This window comes from Amblyomma mixtum, chromosome 3, assembly GCF_055824585.1.
Source record: "Amblyomma mixtum isolate Tamu chromosome 3, ASM5582458v1, whole genome shotgun sequence".
NCBI classification, from domain to species: Eukaryota; Metazoa; Arthropoda; class Arachnida; order Ixodida; family Ixodidae; genus Amblyomma; species Amblyomma mixtum.
Window position 1 is genome coordinate 260,189,420 of NC_143014.1, and position 14,663 is coordinate 260,204,082.

The 14,663-nt window shown below is 45.3% G+C and overlaps 1 protein-coding gene and 1 non-coding gene across 3 annotated transcripts in view; one reads left to right on the forward strand and one right to left on the reverse strand.

Annotated features, from left to right (window-relative positions):
• The window catches only part of LOC149354560 (aurora kinase C-like), an 85,071-nt gene extending 81,548 nt beyond the window's left edge, over positions 1–3,523 (forward strand). For both annotated transcript variants that reach the window (XM_089583425.1, XM_089583424.1), the window contains one exon: positions 2,316–3,523. In XM_089583425.1, the coding sequence (XP_089439551.1) occupies positions 2,316–2,420 (105 nt within the window). In that variant the 3' untranslated portion in view covers positions 2,421–3,523. The remainder of the gene's footprint in view (positions 1–2,315) is intronic.
• Positions 3,524–13,215: 9,692 nt separating this feature from the next.
• TRNAT-AGU (transfer RNA threonine (anticodon AGU)) lies at positions 13,216–13,289 on the reverse strand. Its single transcript has one exon. It is a non-coding gene; the product is annotated as a tRNA-Thr (tRNA).
• Between the last annotated feature and the right edge of the window lie 1,374 nt (positions 13,290–14,663).

A 14,663-nucleotide genomic window follows, 5' to 3' on the forward strand; every position in this document is an offset into this window, starting at 1 on the left:
CGTGTGTGTGCGCGTGTGTGTGTGTGCTTGTGCGTGTGTGTGTGCTTGTGCGTGTGTGTGTGTGCGTGCGCGTGTGTGTGTGTGTGCGCGCGCGCGCGCGCGCGTGTGTGTGCGTGTGTGCGTGCGCGTGTGTGTGCGCGCGCGCGTGTGTGCGCGCGTGTGTGTGTGTGCGTGTGCGCGCGTGTGTGTGCGTGCGTGCCTGCGTGCGTACGTGCGCGCGCGCGTGTGTGTGGGTGCGTGTGTGTGTGCGTGCGTGTGTGTGTGTGTCAGAACGAAAAGGCGAAGGACGAAATCCCCGGATGAACGTGCAGAGCAGCAAACGTGCGCGCGTGCGCGCACGCACGCACATTAAACAGTCGATTAGTAGATTTCACATAATATTTTTCTTGGTCTCTGTCGTGAAAATAATTGTCCACCTTGCGCGCTAATTTAAAGGCACAGACCGCACCGTCGTATTTTTTTGTGGGCTTTCAAAGAAAAATCTGTATTGAATAACTTGAAACACCCAGTTTGCTCCCTCCGTACTAATGTCGCACCTTTCTTCGGCTAAGTTGGGACTATTGCAGTGCGATAGACTGGTGCCTAGTACCTTGCTCTATTCAGAAAGAGCGAATTTCGCAATCTATCTTTGCCTCATCCGCGCTTATGCATTAGAGGGATATTCGTTGTTTGATAGACAGAGAAAGCTGGATAGATATCTCTTTATAGACAGACATAGAGAGATGTAGATAGGTATAGATAGATAGTGACAGATATTGGTAGACATAGGGAAATATAGAGAGATATACCGACTGTTCTGTCGAGAGAAAATCGACAAAAATTATCTCGGCCTTACCGCTTGCTTGTTCGGGCTTCAGTTTCGCACAAAAAGTGCCATTTGGCAGTCAGTTTTGTTTTACACTTCGTTTAGGTGGGGTGCTCGGCTAATTCGGTCAGCATTAATAGAAAATCTCTATCGTCTGCGGTGACGGCTGACCGAAACGGCAAGCTTTCGCACCGGTCGTACCCGTAGCGCCATCTGTGCCCGTCGGAGGAACGAGTGCTAGGCTGCGGCGAAGCTCAAGATTGGTGGATGCAGCTGCGCGGTTTGTTTGAAAGTGCTTTCTTGGCTAATTTATCAAAATTGGGTGCAGAAAATGCTGTTTCATGCAAATGCATCCCACCCCGCACCTTGCGCTTCTCGCCATGAGTTTTTCCGCAGCCTCCCTGCACGGTAGAGTGCTCGTTCGGCTGGAGGGCGCATGATGGTGCGACCGGCATCATTACGGCGAAAGCTCGAAGGTTTTAAGGCGGAAACCTTTAATGACTCATCGTTGTAAGCAGTTGTTAACGACAGAAATGACACGCTTTTCAATTGGTCAAAATGATCGTGACGTCCCAGTGCGCGAATTTTAAACGGGGCCTATTGTACTTTGGCTAGTGACCATGCAACCAATTAAAGGGATCGTATAGTGATGCTCCAAGTAAGTGTGACTGAGCTTAGTCAATTAGTTAATTAACCAAATAGCCTAATTAACCTTTATAGGCAGACCAGAAAAATAAATAAAAGCGAGTAGGAAATTGGTCGAGTTGGGGAATCGAACCAGCGTCTCCGGAGTGCGAGACAAGCACGCTAACCACGCCTCCATGCCAGCTCGACGATTTGGAATGAACAAGGGCGCGTCTAGTGAATACGGTGTCTTCGTTTACTCCCATCTTTCTCCCTTCCTTTACAGCGAGGTTCAGGTGTCTACAGAGACATGCTAGACAGATACATTTCCTTTCCTCAAAAACCGGTTTACCGACGAGCAATGCGTACAGCCGAACGAGCGATAGCGTTCTGCAGACTCTGGCAGCGTTGCAAGACGCTGTCGCGTTCCAGTCTTAGAGGCGAAGCTTAACATCTTAACCACACATCAGTGACACAAGCAGCAACACCACGCTTAAGGCTTCCGACTCACCGCCCTTTAGGTCGACAAAGTGCCCCCGAATTTGGCGCGCCGTCGCCACATACGATGATTTCATATCAATTTTAACCGAATCAAAACCCCATTACTCCATCAAAATGTAACATAAAACAAAATTTACCGCCAAATGCCACCGTTCTGCAAAGTTCGAGCCCTAAAAAGCGGGCGGTTAGGCCGAGGGATTTTTTTTTCGCTTTTCATTGACGGAACAGTGGGTATAAAATATGTAAGATAGATAGTCATAGATATAGATTGATAGAAAACAGACAGGGATACAGATAGTAGAACGTTGTAGGGTAAGGGAGGTAGGGAGAGAGAGAAATATGTTTAAACATGCCAACGACTAACATTTTCTTCTTTCTTGCGCAGCTGCTGCAGCTGCGAGCGGAGAATCGGATTGAACTGGAACAAGTTCTTGCCCACCCGTGGGTGACACAGAACGCGGACACGACGGTGGAGTGCACCACTCTTTGAAGAACAGACCGTTGCCAAGACTTATGGACAGCGCCTAGCTAAGCCTAGTAGCCTCTAGTGCATCAATTTGGAAAAAAACACCACATCGGCAGCCCTGCTTTCCGCTTGAACAAAATTGCGCGAAGCCAGATCGAGTAAACAAAGCGTTTTTTTTTGTCACTGCTGCGGGTGGCGTCCTTTCTTGCGGCTAACGGACGTCTATGTATCGCATGGAAGGAGTTCGTTAGTAGACGGAACTATATTCATGGAGCAGGGAACAAAATATAGGTCTTTGGGTCTGATTTTACCCCTGAGGAACACTATTTTATTTCTGTATATAGTGCGCGCTAGAAGCTGACGGGGATAAGCGTTAGGCTATATTGAGGCATGGTTGAGAGCGATTATTTCATTTCATTTCATTTATTGGTTTTATTTGGCCAGTACAGAGACTGCAAACAAGGGAGAGCAAGCTAAAGGCGCCTAGTAGCGCCTGACAGAGGTCTGCCCTCCCCATGTAAAAAACAAAAAAACAAAGTGGCACTTGGCAATGGTACAAAGTTTCCATAAGTAACAGAAACTAGAAAAACAGCGGATATATTGACAACAAAACAGAGATCAGGCATGCATAGAGCTAAGCACAACAAAACTAAGATCAAAACATAACAAAGACAAAAACTGATTAGGTAAAAACACACCACAACTAGCTATAACAAAAATATTCATGAACAGTTTTCCTAAATCTGACCTCGGACATATTTTGTAGTGACAGTTCTGTTCAATATGGATAGGTGTTTAATGTATGAGGAATTATGTGAGTTAGTTTTTGGAACCCATAGTTTGTACGGGATTTTGATGCATGGTATTGAGGGTGCCTAAGACTATGCTGTTTGGGCAATTAAATATGTGCTCTTGAAAGTCTGCCAGTTTCCTTTCATAAGGTTTCTGATATAAACAGCAAGCTTCTTGTGGTAAGCCGCCGTGATGGTTAGCAGTCTATGGTTGAGGAAGGAAGGACCCGTGCTCTCACTGTAATGTAAATTATCAATCGCTCGTACAGCTCTTTTTTGTAAAGTAAGTACTTTCACAAGATTGGTTGAGGTAGTCGTTCCCCAGATCAACAAACAATATTGTACATGCGAAAAGACTACAGAGAAATAAATTTGTAGTTTGAATTTTCGAGGCAGTATTGTGCGAAATTTATTTAGGATACCAACAGAGCGAGCCATTTTAGTGCAAACGTAGTTTACATGATCTGTCCAGAGTAAATGTTCTTCAAAAATGACTCCAAGGAACATTGTAGAGCTGACACGAGTTATAGGAGCTTGTTCGAAGTGAATTTGGAAGTTGTTCGGAACTTCCTTATTTTTGGCTCTAAACAGTATGTACTTTGTTTTCCTGACATTAAGTTCTAACCTATTTGATTTTAACCAAACAGACAATTGGGATAACCAACTATTGGAGGCTGCTTGCAAAATATTACTATCTTGCCCTGAAAAAAATACGTTAGTATCGTCTGCATAGATTATAATGTTGTCTGCTGGACGAAGGTTGACGATATCATTAATATATAATAAGAACAACGTTGGTCCTAGAACGGAGCCCTGTGGCACACCAGACTCAATCTGACCGATCCCAGATGAAATACCGTTAATGATAGTTGTTTGAGATCGGTTGTCAAGGTAGCTAGCAAATAAGGTTAAAGGAACGCCGCGTATTCCATAACACTGCATAACTAGCAATGCCTTATTGCTGGTCGTAGATGTGCCTCCGCTGTTCGACTTTCAGGGGTTGCGGGTCGAGCGGCTTCTGATGTTTGCTTAAACTAAGTAGCCTCGTAGAGCCACTTTCAGTGAGCCTGGACTTAGTGCCCTCATAGCGCGGACGACAGCGAAGAGCGGCGATTTGTGTGACTTCGAGGTGGTGCGCAAGGCCTTCGTTTGTTAAAGCAACACACTTCGCTCCGGCGCGTACAGCGAGGTACTCTTCGCTGTCGCTACTGATGTGTTCGCAAGGAAGTCGGTAGAAAATCCAGAAGGAAACTTCGAAAAACAACTGCGGATGAAACGTATCTACTGCAAGAGACTATACCAGATGTTTGAGGGAAGGCTAAGTAATTTTTTAAAATAGGTTTTTAAGGTAAAGTTATGGTTTCTTTTCAGTATAGTATTACTTGTGTTGGCGTACACCAGAAAACAACTAGTGAATCGTCTTAAAAGTTACATACCTAGGTGGCGGAAAGTATTCCTCAGCACTCCACTGCGTCACCTCCTTTTCTTTCTTCGTTCACTCCACCTTCCTCCCTTCCCTTTCGGCGTGGTTCGGGTGTCCACCAAGATATTTGAGACAATTGCTGCGCCATTTACTTTCCTGAAATCTCGATTTTAAAGTTTTTTTTCTTAATAAGCTGATTAACTTATTGTTCAATTTTTTTAACAAGTAAAGTTGGGCGCCTAGTTGCAATTAGAGATTTGTAGCCGGTCGTTAGTGATAGGTATATCGATTTTTAGAATTTAGAAAACGCGATTACTGTTGGCAGTGTGTGTCGACAAAATTTGTTTTTTTTTTTACTAGTTGCGCTCACTGGAAACATTGCTTTCCCTGCATGCTTTTAGAATCTGCATGCATTTCGGCACGATGCAGCCATATTTTTTCTAGCCACAGTGCCGAGGATAATCGCGTTTTAGAAATTCTAAAACCTGATGTGTATTACTAACGACGGGCTATAAATATCTAATTGCAACCAGTTGCCTAGCTATGATAGTTAAAAGTTAATTATTAAAAATTAGTTAACCAGCGTACTAAAAACGATTCACGGGCTTTCCTATGTCCGCCAATACCGGTAATACTATGCCGCAAAAGTCATATTTTACGCCAAAATGCCTGCTTTTGAAGGTTACTTATCTTCCCTGAAACACCTGGTAGATGCAGCAAGCCGCGTAAGCTCATTCTCGTCCGTATATACTTGAGATGTGCTTAAAAATGGTGGATGAAAAATAACGCAAAAGGGAACAATTCCTTCTGTGTAAGTGTTCAGCTACTTTTCATGGGCTGTAAATGACCACAGACCTCGGTTCCATGTAAGGTGAAGTAATAGCAGTTGTGACCGGTGACTTGTTTTCTGTGACGTTAAAAGGATGGTGCTCACACACCGCCAATGATATTGACTGACTAGCTTTGGCGCATTTCGGCGCCAGAGCAGCAGCGGTATGCAAGAATCGTTCCAGCGTCAATTGCGCTTGACTGCAGATTAGCGAAAGCTGCCAGCAAAGATAAGCGGGAAAAAATGTTTTGAGCGACTTGGAATAAATGATAGTTGGCGGCAGCCTTCTCACCGCTCAAGAAAATTGTCTTGGAATGCTGATAACAAGAGTCACTTTGAAGGGGTGAGGAATTGCCAAGCCTCAGGCTGGCTGAGTTAAAGACAAGCAAATCTAATCGCTCTTGAATACACTCTTTACACGCGGCTTCATTATGGCAGTGCCGCCATAGATAACTGTGTGCAGCATACCCGGATATTGTGGACAAGCTAGCTTTTTAACGAGAAGTTCTTTGAACGAAATTTTTTAACGCGTAAAATTGTGCCCAACAATATCCATTCAACTAAAAAACGGACTAGAAGAAATGCAAAAGAAGGCAGCAGATTTAATAGATATAAAATAACTACCCCCTGAAATCTTTATACCAAATATTGCTTCACTGTTTTAATATAGATACATCAAAATATACCGCTATTGCTGATACAAGACCTACATGCAATAAACATTCTTTGACTTTAAATCAATTTACGTGCTATTGTGAACGCCTTAAACACTCACATTTTCCACTTGTAATTAGGGAGTGGAACAACTTGGAAAATTCATTTACACACAGTTCTACACCGGATGAATTTTGTTAAACTAGTGAAGAATTTCTTGCTACAAAAAAGCCTGATTTTTATGTCCGCAAAGTCCTCAGCTGTGACTTTGAAACCCAAAGAAGCCCTCACCAATGATAATGACTTAGAAATCGTTCTAAATTCTTCTTTACTAATTCTAGAGGCCTGTGTACTGTGCGATGTCGGTGCACGTTAAAGACCTCCAGGTGGTCGAAATTTCCGGGGCTACGGCGTCCCTCATAGCTGGAGTCGCTTTGGGATGTTAAACCCCCATAAACCCATAAAACTCTTCTTTCGGTGCAATGTCCTTTCTCTGTAATCTTTTACTGATATGTGTCAACAGTTTCATTAGTCGTTATCGATATTGCATTTTCTTATCAAAAAACGCTTCATTGCGGTTTTTAACGCACATTTGAACGTTATATTTTTTCGCTTGTCTTGCCGCATTTTTGCTTCGCTTACAAATTATTGTTTTTGCTGTTAAAGATTCGTTCCAATATTGTCCAACATTTATGTATGTGTTTTGTGGGCTGCCTGTAAAATATCCCGAGAGCCCTTAAGGCTGCTTACGTGCTGCGAAGACGAAGGCGTCAGTGTGTCATCGTGGGCGTTCGACCTGGACGTAGGTTGCGCACTGAGAAATAAGCGAAGACGAGCCTCTCAACGCTGATTCCACAAACGCAGAATCCACAAACATCCGAGTGAAACAGTCGGACACTCGGTTTGAATGCCTGTCGCGAGCTAGCCTCCAGCCTGACTAAGAAACGTACGCTATATGGAACGGAATTCGTGTGACGCCTCCCTCAAGGGTGTACGGCGACCGGTTGCGTACAATTTAAATACGAAAAGTTGTTTTTGAGGAAAGGAAATGGCGCAGTGTCTCACAACTCTGTGGACACCTCAACCGCGCCTTAAGGGAAGAGGTCAAGTGGAAAGGAATACTATTGAAGGTGCATGTGTCGTCAGTTCGAATACCTGTCGCAATTTAGCGTCTAACTGGACTAGCACATGTAAGCCACATTCAGAGAGAGATGGCATGGCACCACCCGGAACGACAAGCGGTTGCTCACAGCTATAGTACGATTGTAGTCAGGAAAACTGGCGCCACATTGAGGTCTACCAGTGGCGGGTATACATAAGATGAACCAAATGTATATGGCTCTCTGAAAATGTGCCGCTCGGCTTGCTGTGTGCGTCCTCCGGCCGCTTGATGACGTCACCCTATTTTTCTTGCCATCGCTCGGATTATCTGCACCATCTGGGTGTACACACACTAACACACTTTTCTCGTAATGGGGCTAGTAAGGAGAGAGGCACAAGAACACAACAGGACAGGCGGAACTTGTTCCTCGTCCTTGTTCCTTTCGCGCCATCCTGACACCAACTACAGCTATGAACCAATTAGACCAAACCAAAGTACTTCTTGGGCTAGTAAAGCTATAGCCTTAAAATGCCGCAGGGGATCGACAGTAGTTCTGGATAAATATCCGCTGATGCCCCCCACCCACTTGGCAGGCTTGTATTTTTAGAGCGCAGCTCTTCGGCGCTAGTTCCTGTATTCCACGTCGTAGTGGGTGTAAATCGTCGCCTGACAACCGTGGCTGGCAGTACCAGGGCGAAACGCCACCTGCCACGGTGAGAGCGGAGGAAGTAGTAGTAGTAGTAGAAAACTTTTATTGAGATCTTTTAAGAGATTCGCGGATTCGAAGCCTCCGTCGTCTTTCGTGGCGCCGGCTACTTGAGGCTTCTCTTCAGCAAGGTTGGGCCCCTAGTCCAGGGCTCCACTGAGTCGCGCTGCATCAGTAGCGTGCCGCACTAAGGCCCTTTGGGCCGCGAGCTCGCTGCTGAGCCGGCTCTCCCATTGCTCCGCACTCGGGAATTCGTGTTGGTGGAATGCTTTATTTCGTTCGCACTCCCATGTGATGTGGTATAGTGTGGGTGTGTCGCCGCACCAGGGGCAGTTTGCTCTGTATTGTGTTGGTGACATCTTTTTATAGATGTACAAGTTGGGGAAGGAGTTTGTTTGTAGCCTACGCCAGCTGACTGCTTCCTCCCTCGTGAGGGCTTTATTGGGCAAGCGGAAGGTGGCTGCCACGGGAAGATCCCGGAGGGCGGCTAACAGCTTAACACGCCACCTGCCAGCGGTGGCAGGTGTCGTGTGAGTACTTGCGCTCAAATTTTGCATTACCCACTATCGTAATCATATGCCAATTTTTCTGATATTTATGGTCAAGAACGCACCCCATCGGTTATCCATGGCAGCCTCAACTTCTGTCTACGACCGCAGGACGAACCTTGAAAGCAGAATTTCGCTCTAACTCGACAGGTAAGACCATTCCTATCAATATGTTCATAAGGGCATCTTACAATATTGCCACGCGCCTAACGCGCCGGGCGGCCTCCGCGCTGAGTCGAAGACGACGACGAAGCGGCGGTGGACTCTCGAGGCGCGCTTGTTCTGTTCGGTGTCCTGGAACCTGGCGCTGCAATTAAAAGAATGCTCCCACCCTAGTAACACAAAATGTCGCCAGAACGTTATGACAATGTCGCCAATGTTTTATAATGTTGTGCAACATACTCCAACGTTACAGCAACATGCCCATAAGTCGGTCAGGATGACACTCTCTGCTAACATTGCAGCCAAATGTTCAGAAATTCGTTAGGATAACATACCATCTGCCATCTTTGGAACAACATCGAGATGCAACGTTGAGGCAATACAGCCTGATGAACGTTATTATAATGCTTGAATCATAACAATAAAGCAACATTACAAATATATTTCAAGCACAGAGTTCCAGAAGTTTTCCGACTGTTGCTACAGTAAACATTTTTTTCAACTAGCAGTACTTTGCAACTGAACGTCTTCTGTTGCGCCTGCTATAAATTGCATGCACAGCTCGATTAATATGTCGCAAAGCTTTGTTTATTACCTATTCGCCACTGTCACCCTTGGGACACCCTTCAGGAACGGCTATATAAGCTTGACTCTATGTTATCCGCTCGGAGGTAAGTGTATGAGTACTGTATTGTGGAGCTCAAGTGCCGGTCGCTCTCGTTGGTCCTCGAAAAGCGTTATGATATGTTGTGAAGATTACCAATTGGCAGGCCTGCATGCTTGTGCAGGGTTGCTAAAATTTTCAAGCATGTTACATATGATGTTATGAAACATTGTGGCAACGTTGCAGCAATGTTGTACATATGTGGACACAACATCGTGGGAAATGTAGCAGCCATGTTTTTCACGTATGTTGTCTTGATATTGCCAAAGGAGGACACTAGCCACGTTAATGCAGCCTAAATAGGTAACATTGCTGCAATGTTCCAGCAGCAATCTGTGCTACTAGGGCAGTCTCGGGCTCTTCCCGACGCCTTTCTCCACGGCCTCTCTGGTCGTGACAATATTTCACAACTGCCTCGCAGTCAAAAGTGATGTCCGAGAGAGCATGCCGGTGAATGCATTCGACCAAATCTGCAGCATATTCGTGTAGCGCGTTCGCAGAGAACGGTGGGCGCTTAGAACGGCTTTTGTCTGCATCTACTAAAGCGGACATACCACAAGTTTCTCAACAGTTGCCTCGCAAATGGTTCGTGCATTAGCAAATTAAAATACCTTCGCCGGTAATTTTTCTTATGGAAGCATTTTTTTGTCCTAGACGAATTAGAGCTAGGTGCGATGGCACGCAGGGACAGCTGTCGTTTCTCTCTACCAGGGTGGTGCTTTCGATTGTGCTGAAAAACATGGAATTCATCAGCTAATCGATCATCCAACACAAAAGGAAGGGGAACTCATTTGAGGATATCCTAATATTTCTCAACGTTCAGATTACCATGAATCTTTTGAATGGTATCCAGTTCGTGTGGCGTCATAATTACGCTATTGTAGAACAACGCCTGCTGATAGCCATTTATCTTTTGTGCTTTGTATAATAACAGCTGAGAAAACGCACTGATAAAGAAGCATGGCCCGAAGTGTCTAAATTATATAAGGAAACATGCATTAGACTTATTAAATGCCAACGTTAACTATACAACTGTACCGGGTTCCAGTTAGTACTGTATGACCAGAACTTGGTTAAAAAAATTACGGAGGGCACTTATGACTATTTACGTGCTTTAAATGCAAAATAGTTGGTTTTATATTATTTTAGCTTTTATTTTATTTAACTTTCCTCTTGTTTTATAATGACGCACCTACTCTTTAGCACACTGTCGTAAGGCAACGCATATGCTAGGTTCACCTCTGTTCGCAGAGAAGCTACGCCATTTTGTGGTCATTCCAATCACGAAGAAAAGTTTTGTGGCTCATGGGTTGAGTGCTTTCCTCGCAGTATGAAAATCCTGGGCTCAATTCCGCGCCCCTTCGGAAGAAACTTTAATACCAAGTGACGTCTTCGGGGATTTTCGGGAATACTGCTGCTGGTCAACGCCGACGCCGGATTTCGTTGCCGATAAGTCATATATTATTTTTTGAAATTTAAAATGGGAAAATATTTTCAAGTTTTAATATGGTCCCCAGCCAAACGAGTTTCCGTCCAATTCCCGACTCCACATTTTCCACATTGACGCACAGCTTTCTTATATTTTCCTTTTTTATACAGTGCCTCCAGGAAGGGGGCTTTTAATTCCCACTTTACCGCGAGCTATCGTTTATCGCTTGAAACATAGAGATAGCTCTGCATGCGATGACTGTGATCACTCGCGACAGCTAGGACGAATTCGGTGTTGTTCGCAGGCTTGTTGGCGCTTGTTCCCAGTCATTTTTGGCTTCATTATAAAAATGGTCTATAGACAGTCTATAGGCTTCTTATAGACGCTATTGACTTCCCATAGATATTGTTTTTTGTCTATTCATAGTCTATAGACTGTCTACAGACAAAAGTCTACTAACAGTGTATGACCATAAATCTATAGATTGTCTATAGACTGTCTATGGCATTTGTATTGCCTATAGACTTGTCTACAGACAGTCTATAGACTTTATAGACAGAAGTCTATAGACACTCTATGGACTGTCTAAAATTTTTTTGTAAGGCATGGTTTATGGGGGTTTAACGTCCCAAAGCAACACAGGCTATGAGGGACGCCGTAGTGAAGGGCTGCGGAAATTTCGACCACCTGGGGTTCTTTAACGTGCACTAACGTCGCACAGTACATTTATGAATATATTGGTGCAAAGGACGCTTCGAGCGCTTGATGCTATCGCCATCTACCAATTCTTGTGTTTGTGAGCGCGTGCTAGCCGCAGTAAACTGTTCATTTGAATTTTTCCCTCCAGGTCTGCGTGCGTTCCTCTACGCTCCTAATCTCGGTTCCTGGCATACTTTTTTGGTTCTACATTAGATTCAGCTAAAACCTGGGATCCACATATCCCACCTGGAACGAAGCTCGTTTCAGCTTTTTTATGTGGAGCACGCACTTTTGCTGCCTATTTTGCGTCGTTTTGAGTCGAACTTTTGTGGCACGATTAGATATGACTTGTACAGGCAGGTCGTCATTTTTCCTGGATAAGGTTATGTGGAGCTCGGTTCCAGTTACTTATTTATGCGTTCCATATAAACTAGACTACTGCTCGCGAGAGGAAAAGGAAGCGAATGGACTAATGGATGAGGAGAACTTGGGCACGTGACAAGTTAGAATGGACATCTGGGAGCCAATGGCCTGACGGTCAGTTCAATTTCAAGCCTCTGGATGCTACTCCGAGTTTTGGAGTCGCACTAACGTGTCTCTCGCAGTTCCTAGTTCCCGCCCAAACGGGGCTGCCGCTCGCTTGGCCTCGCCTGGCGGCGGTGGTCCTGGCTTCGTTCGCCCTACGTTTTTCGCACTTGGATTCCCGGAAGTTTTCATCCGGTGCTGTGTCCTTGATTGTACCATTACCCCCAGTGCTCAAGTTTTTGTGTGAAACAGGCCTGGATACCCGTCTGTGACCGCCTGTGCACTACATACAAGATATACACAGTTTACATGGTTTACATTTGTGTTTTCATGATGTGTGTTTCAAGAAAATAGTTTCACGTGCGTCTACTTACTGCGATAGGAGTGCCAGCCAGAGTTTTTGTGTGTGTGGACATCACCCATGAAACTCATTGTATTATGCCATCATCAACCTTCATTCGCACTTTCCCTTTCTTCCCCTTCCCTTTCCCCTGTGTGGAGCAGCAGGCCAGGGCCATGTTACCACCGGCCGACCTCTCCACCTTTTCCTCTCATTAAAATTCCTTTCTCTCTCTCTCATTACCCGCATCCTTTCTACTTGGTGCTTATAGCAGCTCTGTGGATACACACTCCCGCGCCGTCACTAACAAGCTCTGGTTCCACTGCAGTCTGCTTCATGGCCCGGATGGCTTCCCCGCTGACCGGTGGCCATCTTGTAATCCTGCACTGATGCGCCTAAATTCCTCTTCGCGTCGCCCCTTACGTGGAAGTCTCCCAGCGATCTTTCTGTTGCCCGTGCGCGTGTCCCTTCCCCTATATACCAGTCGTTATTTCATACTTCATCCCAGCGTGTCAAGGATTAAGGGTGCAAGGAGCTGATACATCTTTATACGTGCACCAGACGTGAAAAATTTGTGTAACGCTGCTTGGGAGAAGGAATTTAACGTCTTTTTATCCAGGGTGCATAGCCTAATGATTTATTGCGCAGTGTGTAGGACGCATACTCATGAATGGGCTGCATATATATATTCTGGGCCGCGTTTAAATACGGTGCGCGAATTTTTTTCCACTGATGTTCTGCTCCATATTGTTCTGTCTGCGGGCATATGTTTCAAAGTAAACAAATATCAACGACCATGTGCAGACTGCGCATCAAGGCAAAAGCGACGGGAGAGTAAATACAGGTAACCGGCTCCCCCTTATAGCGACGGCTAACGAGAATTGCACTGCGTTGCAACGAGAATTTCGCGGGGAAAAAAAAGGGGGTGTGCAACCTATTAGGTTACTAGGCACCGGTGAGATTCGAACTCACGATCTCCTGTTTACTAGACAGGCGCTTTAACCAACTAAGCCACGGCGCCGACGGTCGCAGCGGGAAAACTCTGCTCGCCAGTGCGAAATGCACGCCGAGCACCGACAGGATGAGCCGACTTGGCCGGATCTCATTATGCTTCAGCGCACGCCGGGAACCTCGCCGTCCCGCCAGCCGCCGAAGGACAGCAGGCGTTCTCTGCCTGTGCCCCTTTCCGTTTCAGTCCGCGTCTCTTGCTTTGGCATGTCTGCGCCCTTGTTTCGCTGTGTAAAGGAAGGGTACGTGACTAAGCACCCGTCCAACAGGGCACATTGAAGTATTACGGCTAGTATACGCCTTTACAGTACACTGTGTTATTTGTTGTGCATTCATCATTGAAAGCGAGCCCTGCTCTGACGCGCAAAAGATTTCAGAAGCCTTCAGTACTTATTTTAAATCTGTTTTCTCCATTGATAACGGCACTGATCCTTCTTTTGCACCAAGTTTTTCACCAGCAGCCATTCAAACTATTGAAATATCCTGTTCTGGAATTCACAACCTCTTGCTTAGTATAGACACTACTAAAAGTCCCGGTCCGGATAAGATTCCTAACATGTTTTTGAAAAGGTATTCAGAATGGTGTGCACGTTATCTTACAATAATATTTCAGTGCTCACTCGACTTGAGCAAAGTACCGCGGATTTGGAAGGCCGCTAACATTGTTCCTATTCATAAATCAGGCAACAAACAGATAATTTCTAACTATAGACCGATTTCATTGATATCTACCTGCTGTAAACTGCTGGAACATATTATTCACAAGCACATTATTGAATACTTAGCTAATAATGACAGCCGCCGCGGTGGCTCAGCGCTTATGGCACTCGGCTGCTGACTCGAAAGACGCGGGTTCGATTCCGGCCGCGGCGGTCGAATTTCTTTGGAGGCGAAATTCTAGAGGCCCGTGTACTGTGCGATGTCAGTGCACGTTAAAGAACCAGAGGTGCTCGAAATTTCCGGAGTCCTTCACTACGGCGTCTCTCATAGCCTAAGACGCTTTGGGACGTTAAACCCCATAAACCAAACCAAACCAAACCAATAATGACATCCTTTCAAAGCATCAGCATGGTTTTTGTGCAGGGTTTTCTACTATTACGCAGTTAATTGAAATCCCGCATGATATTGCCACCTCTCTTAACAATCGTGAACAGGTCGACGCCATTTTCATTGACTATTCTAAAGCCTTCGATAAGGTATGCCACCAAACACTTATCTCCAAACTTCGTACCTTTCGTACAGGATCTTACGGTGATATATTACTCGAATGGATAATAGATTACTTACACCTCAGGACTCAGTTTGTTACCTACAATCAAGAAAAGTCATTACCGGTTCTTATTACCTCTGGTGTTCCACAGGGTTCCGTTCTTGGACCCCTTTTATT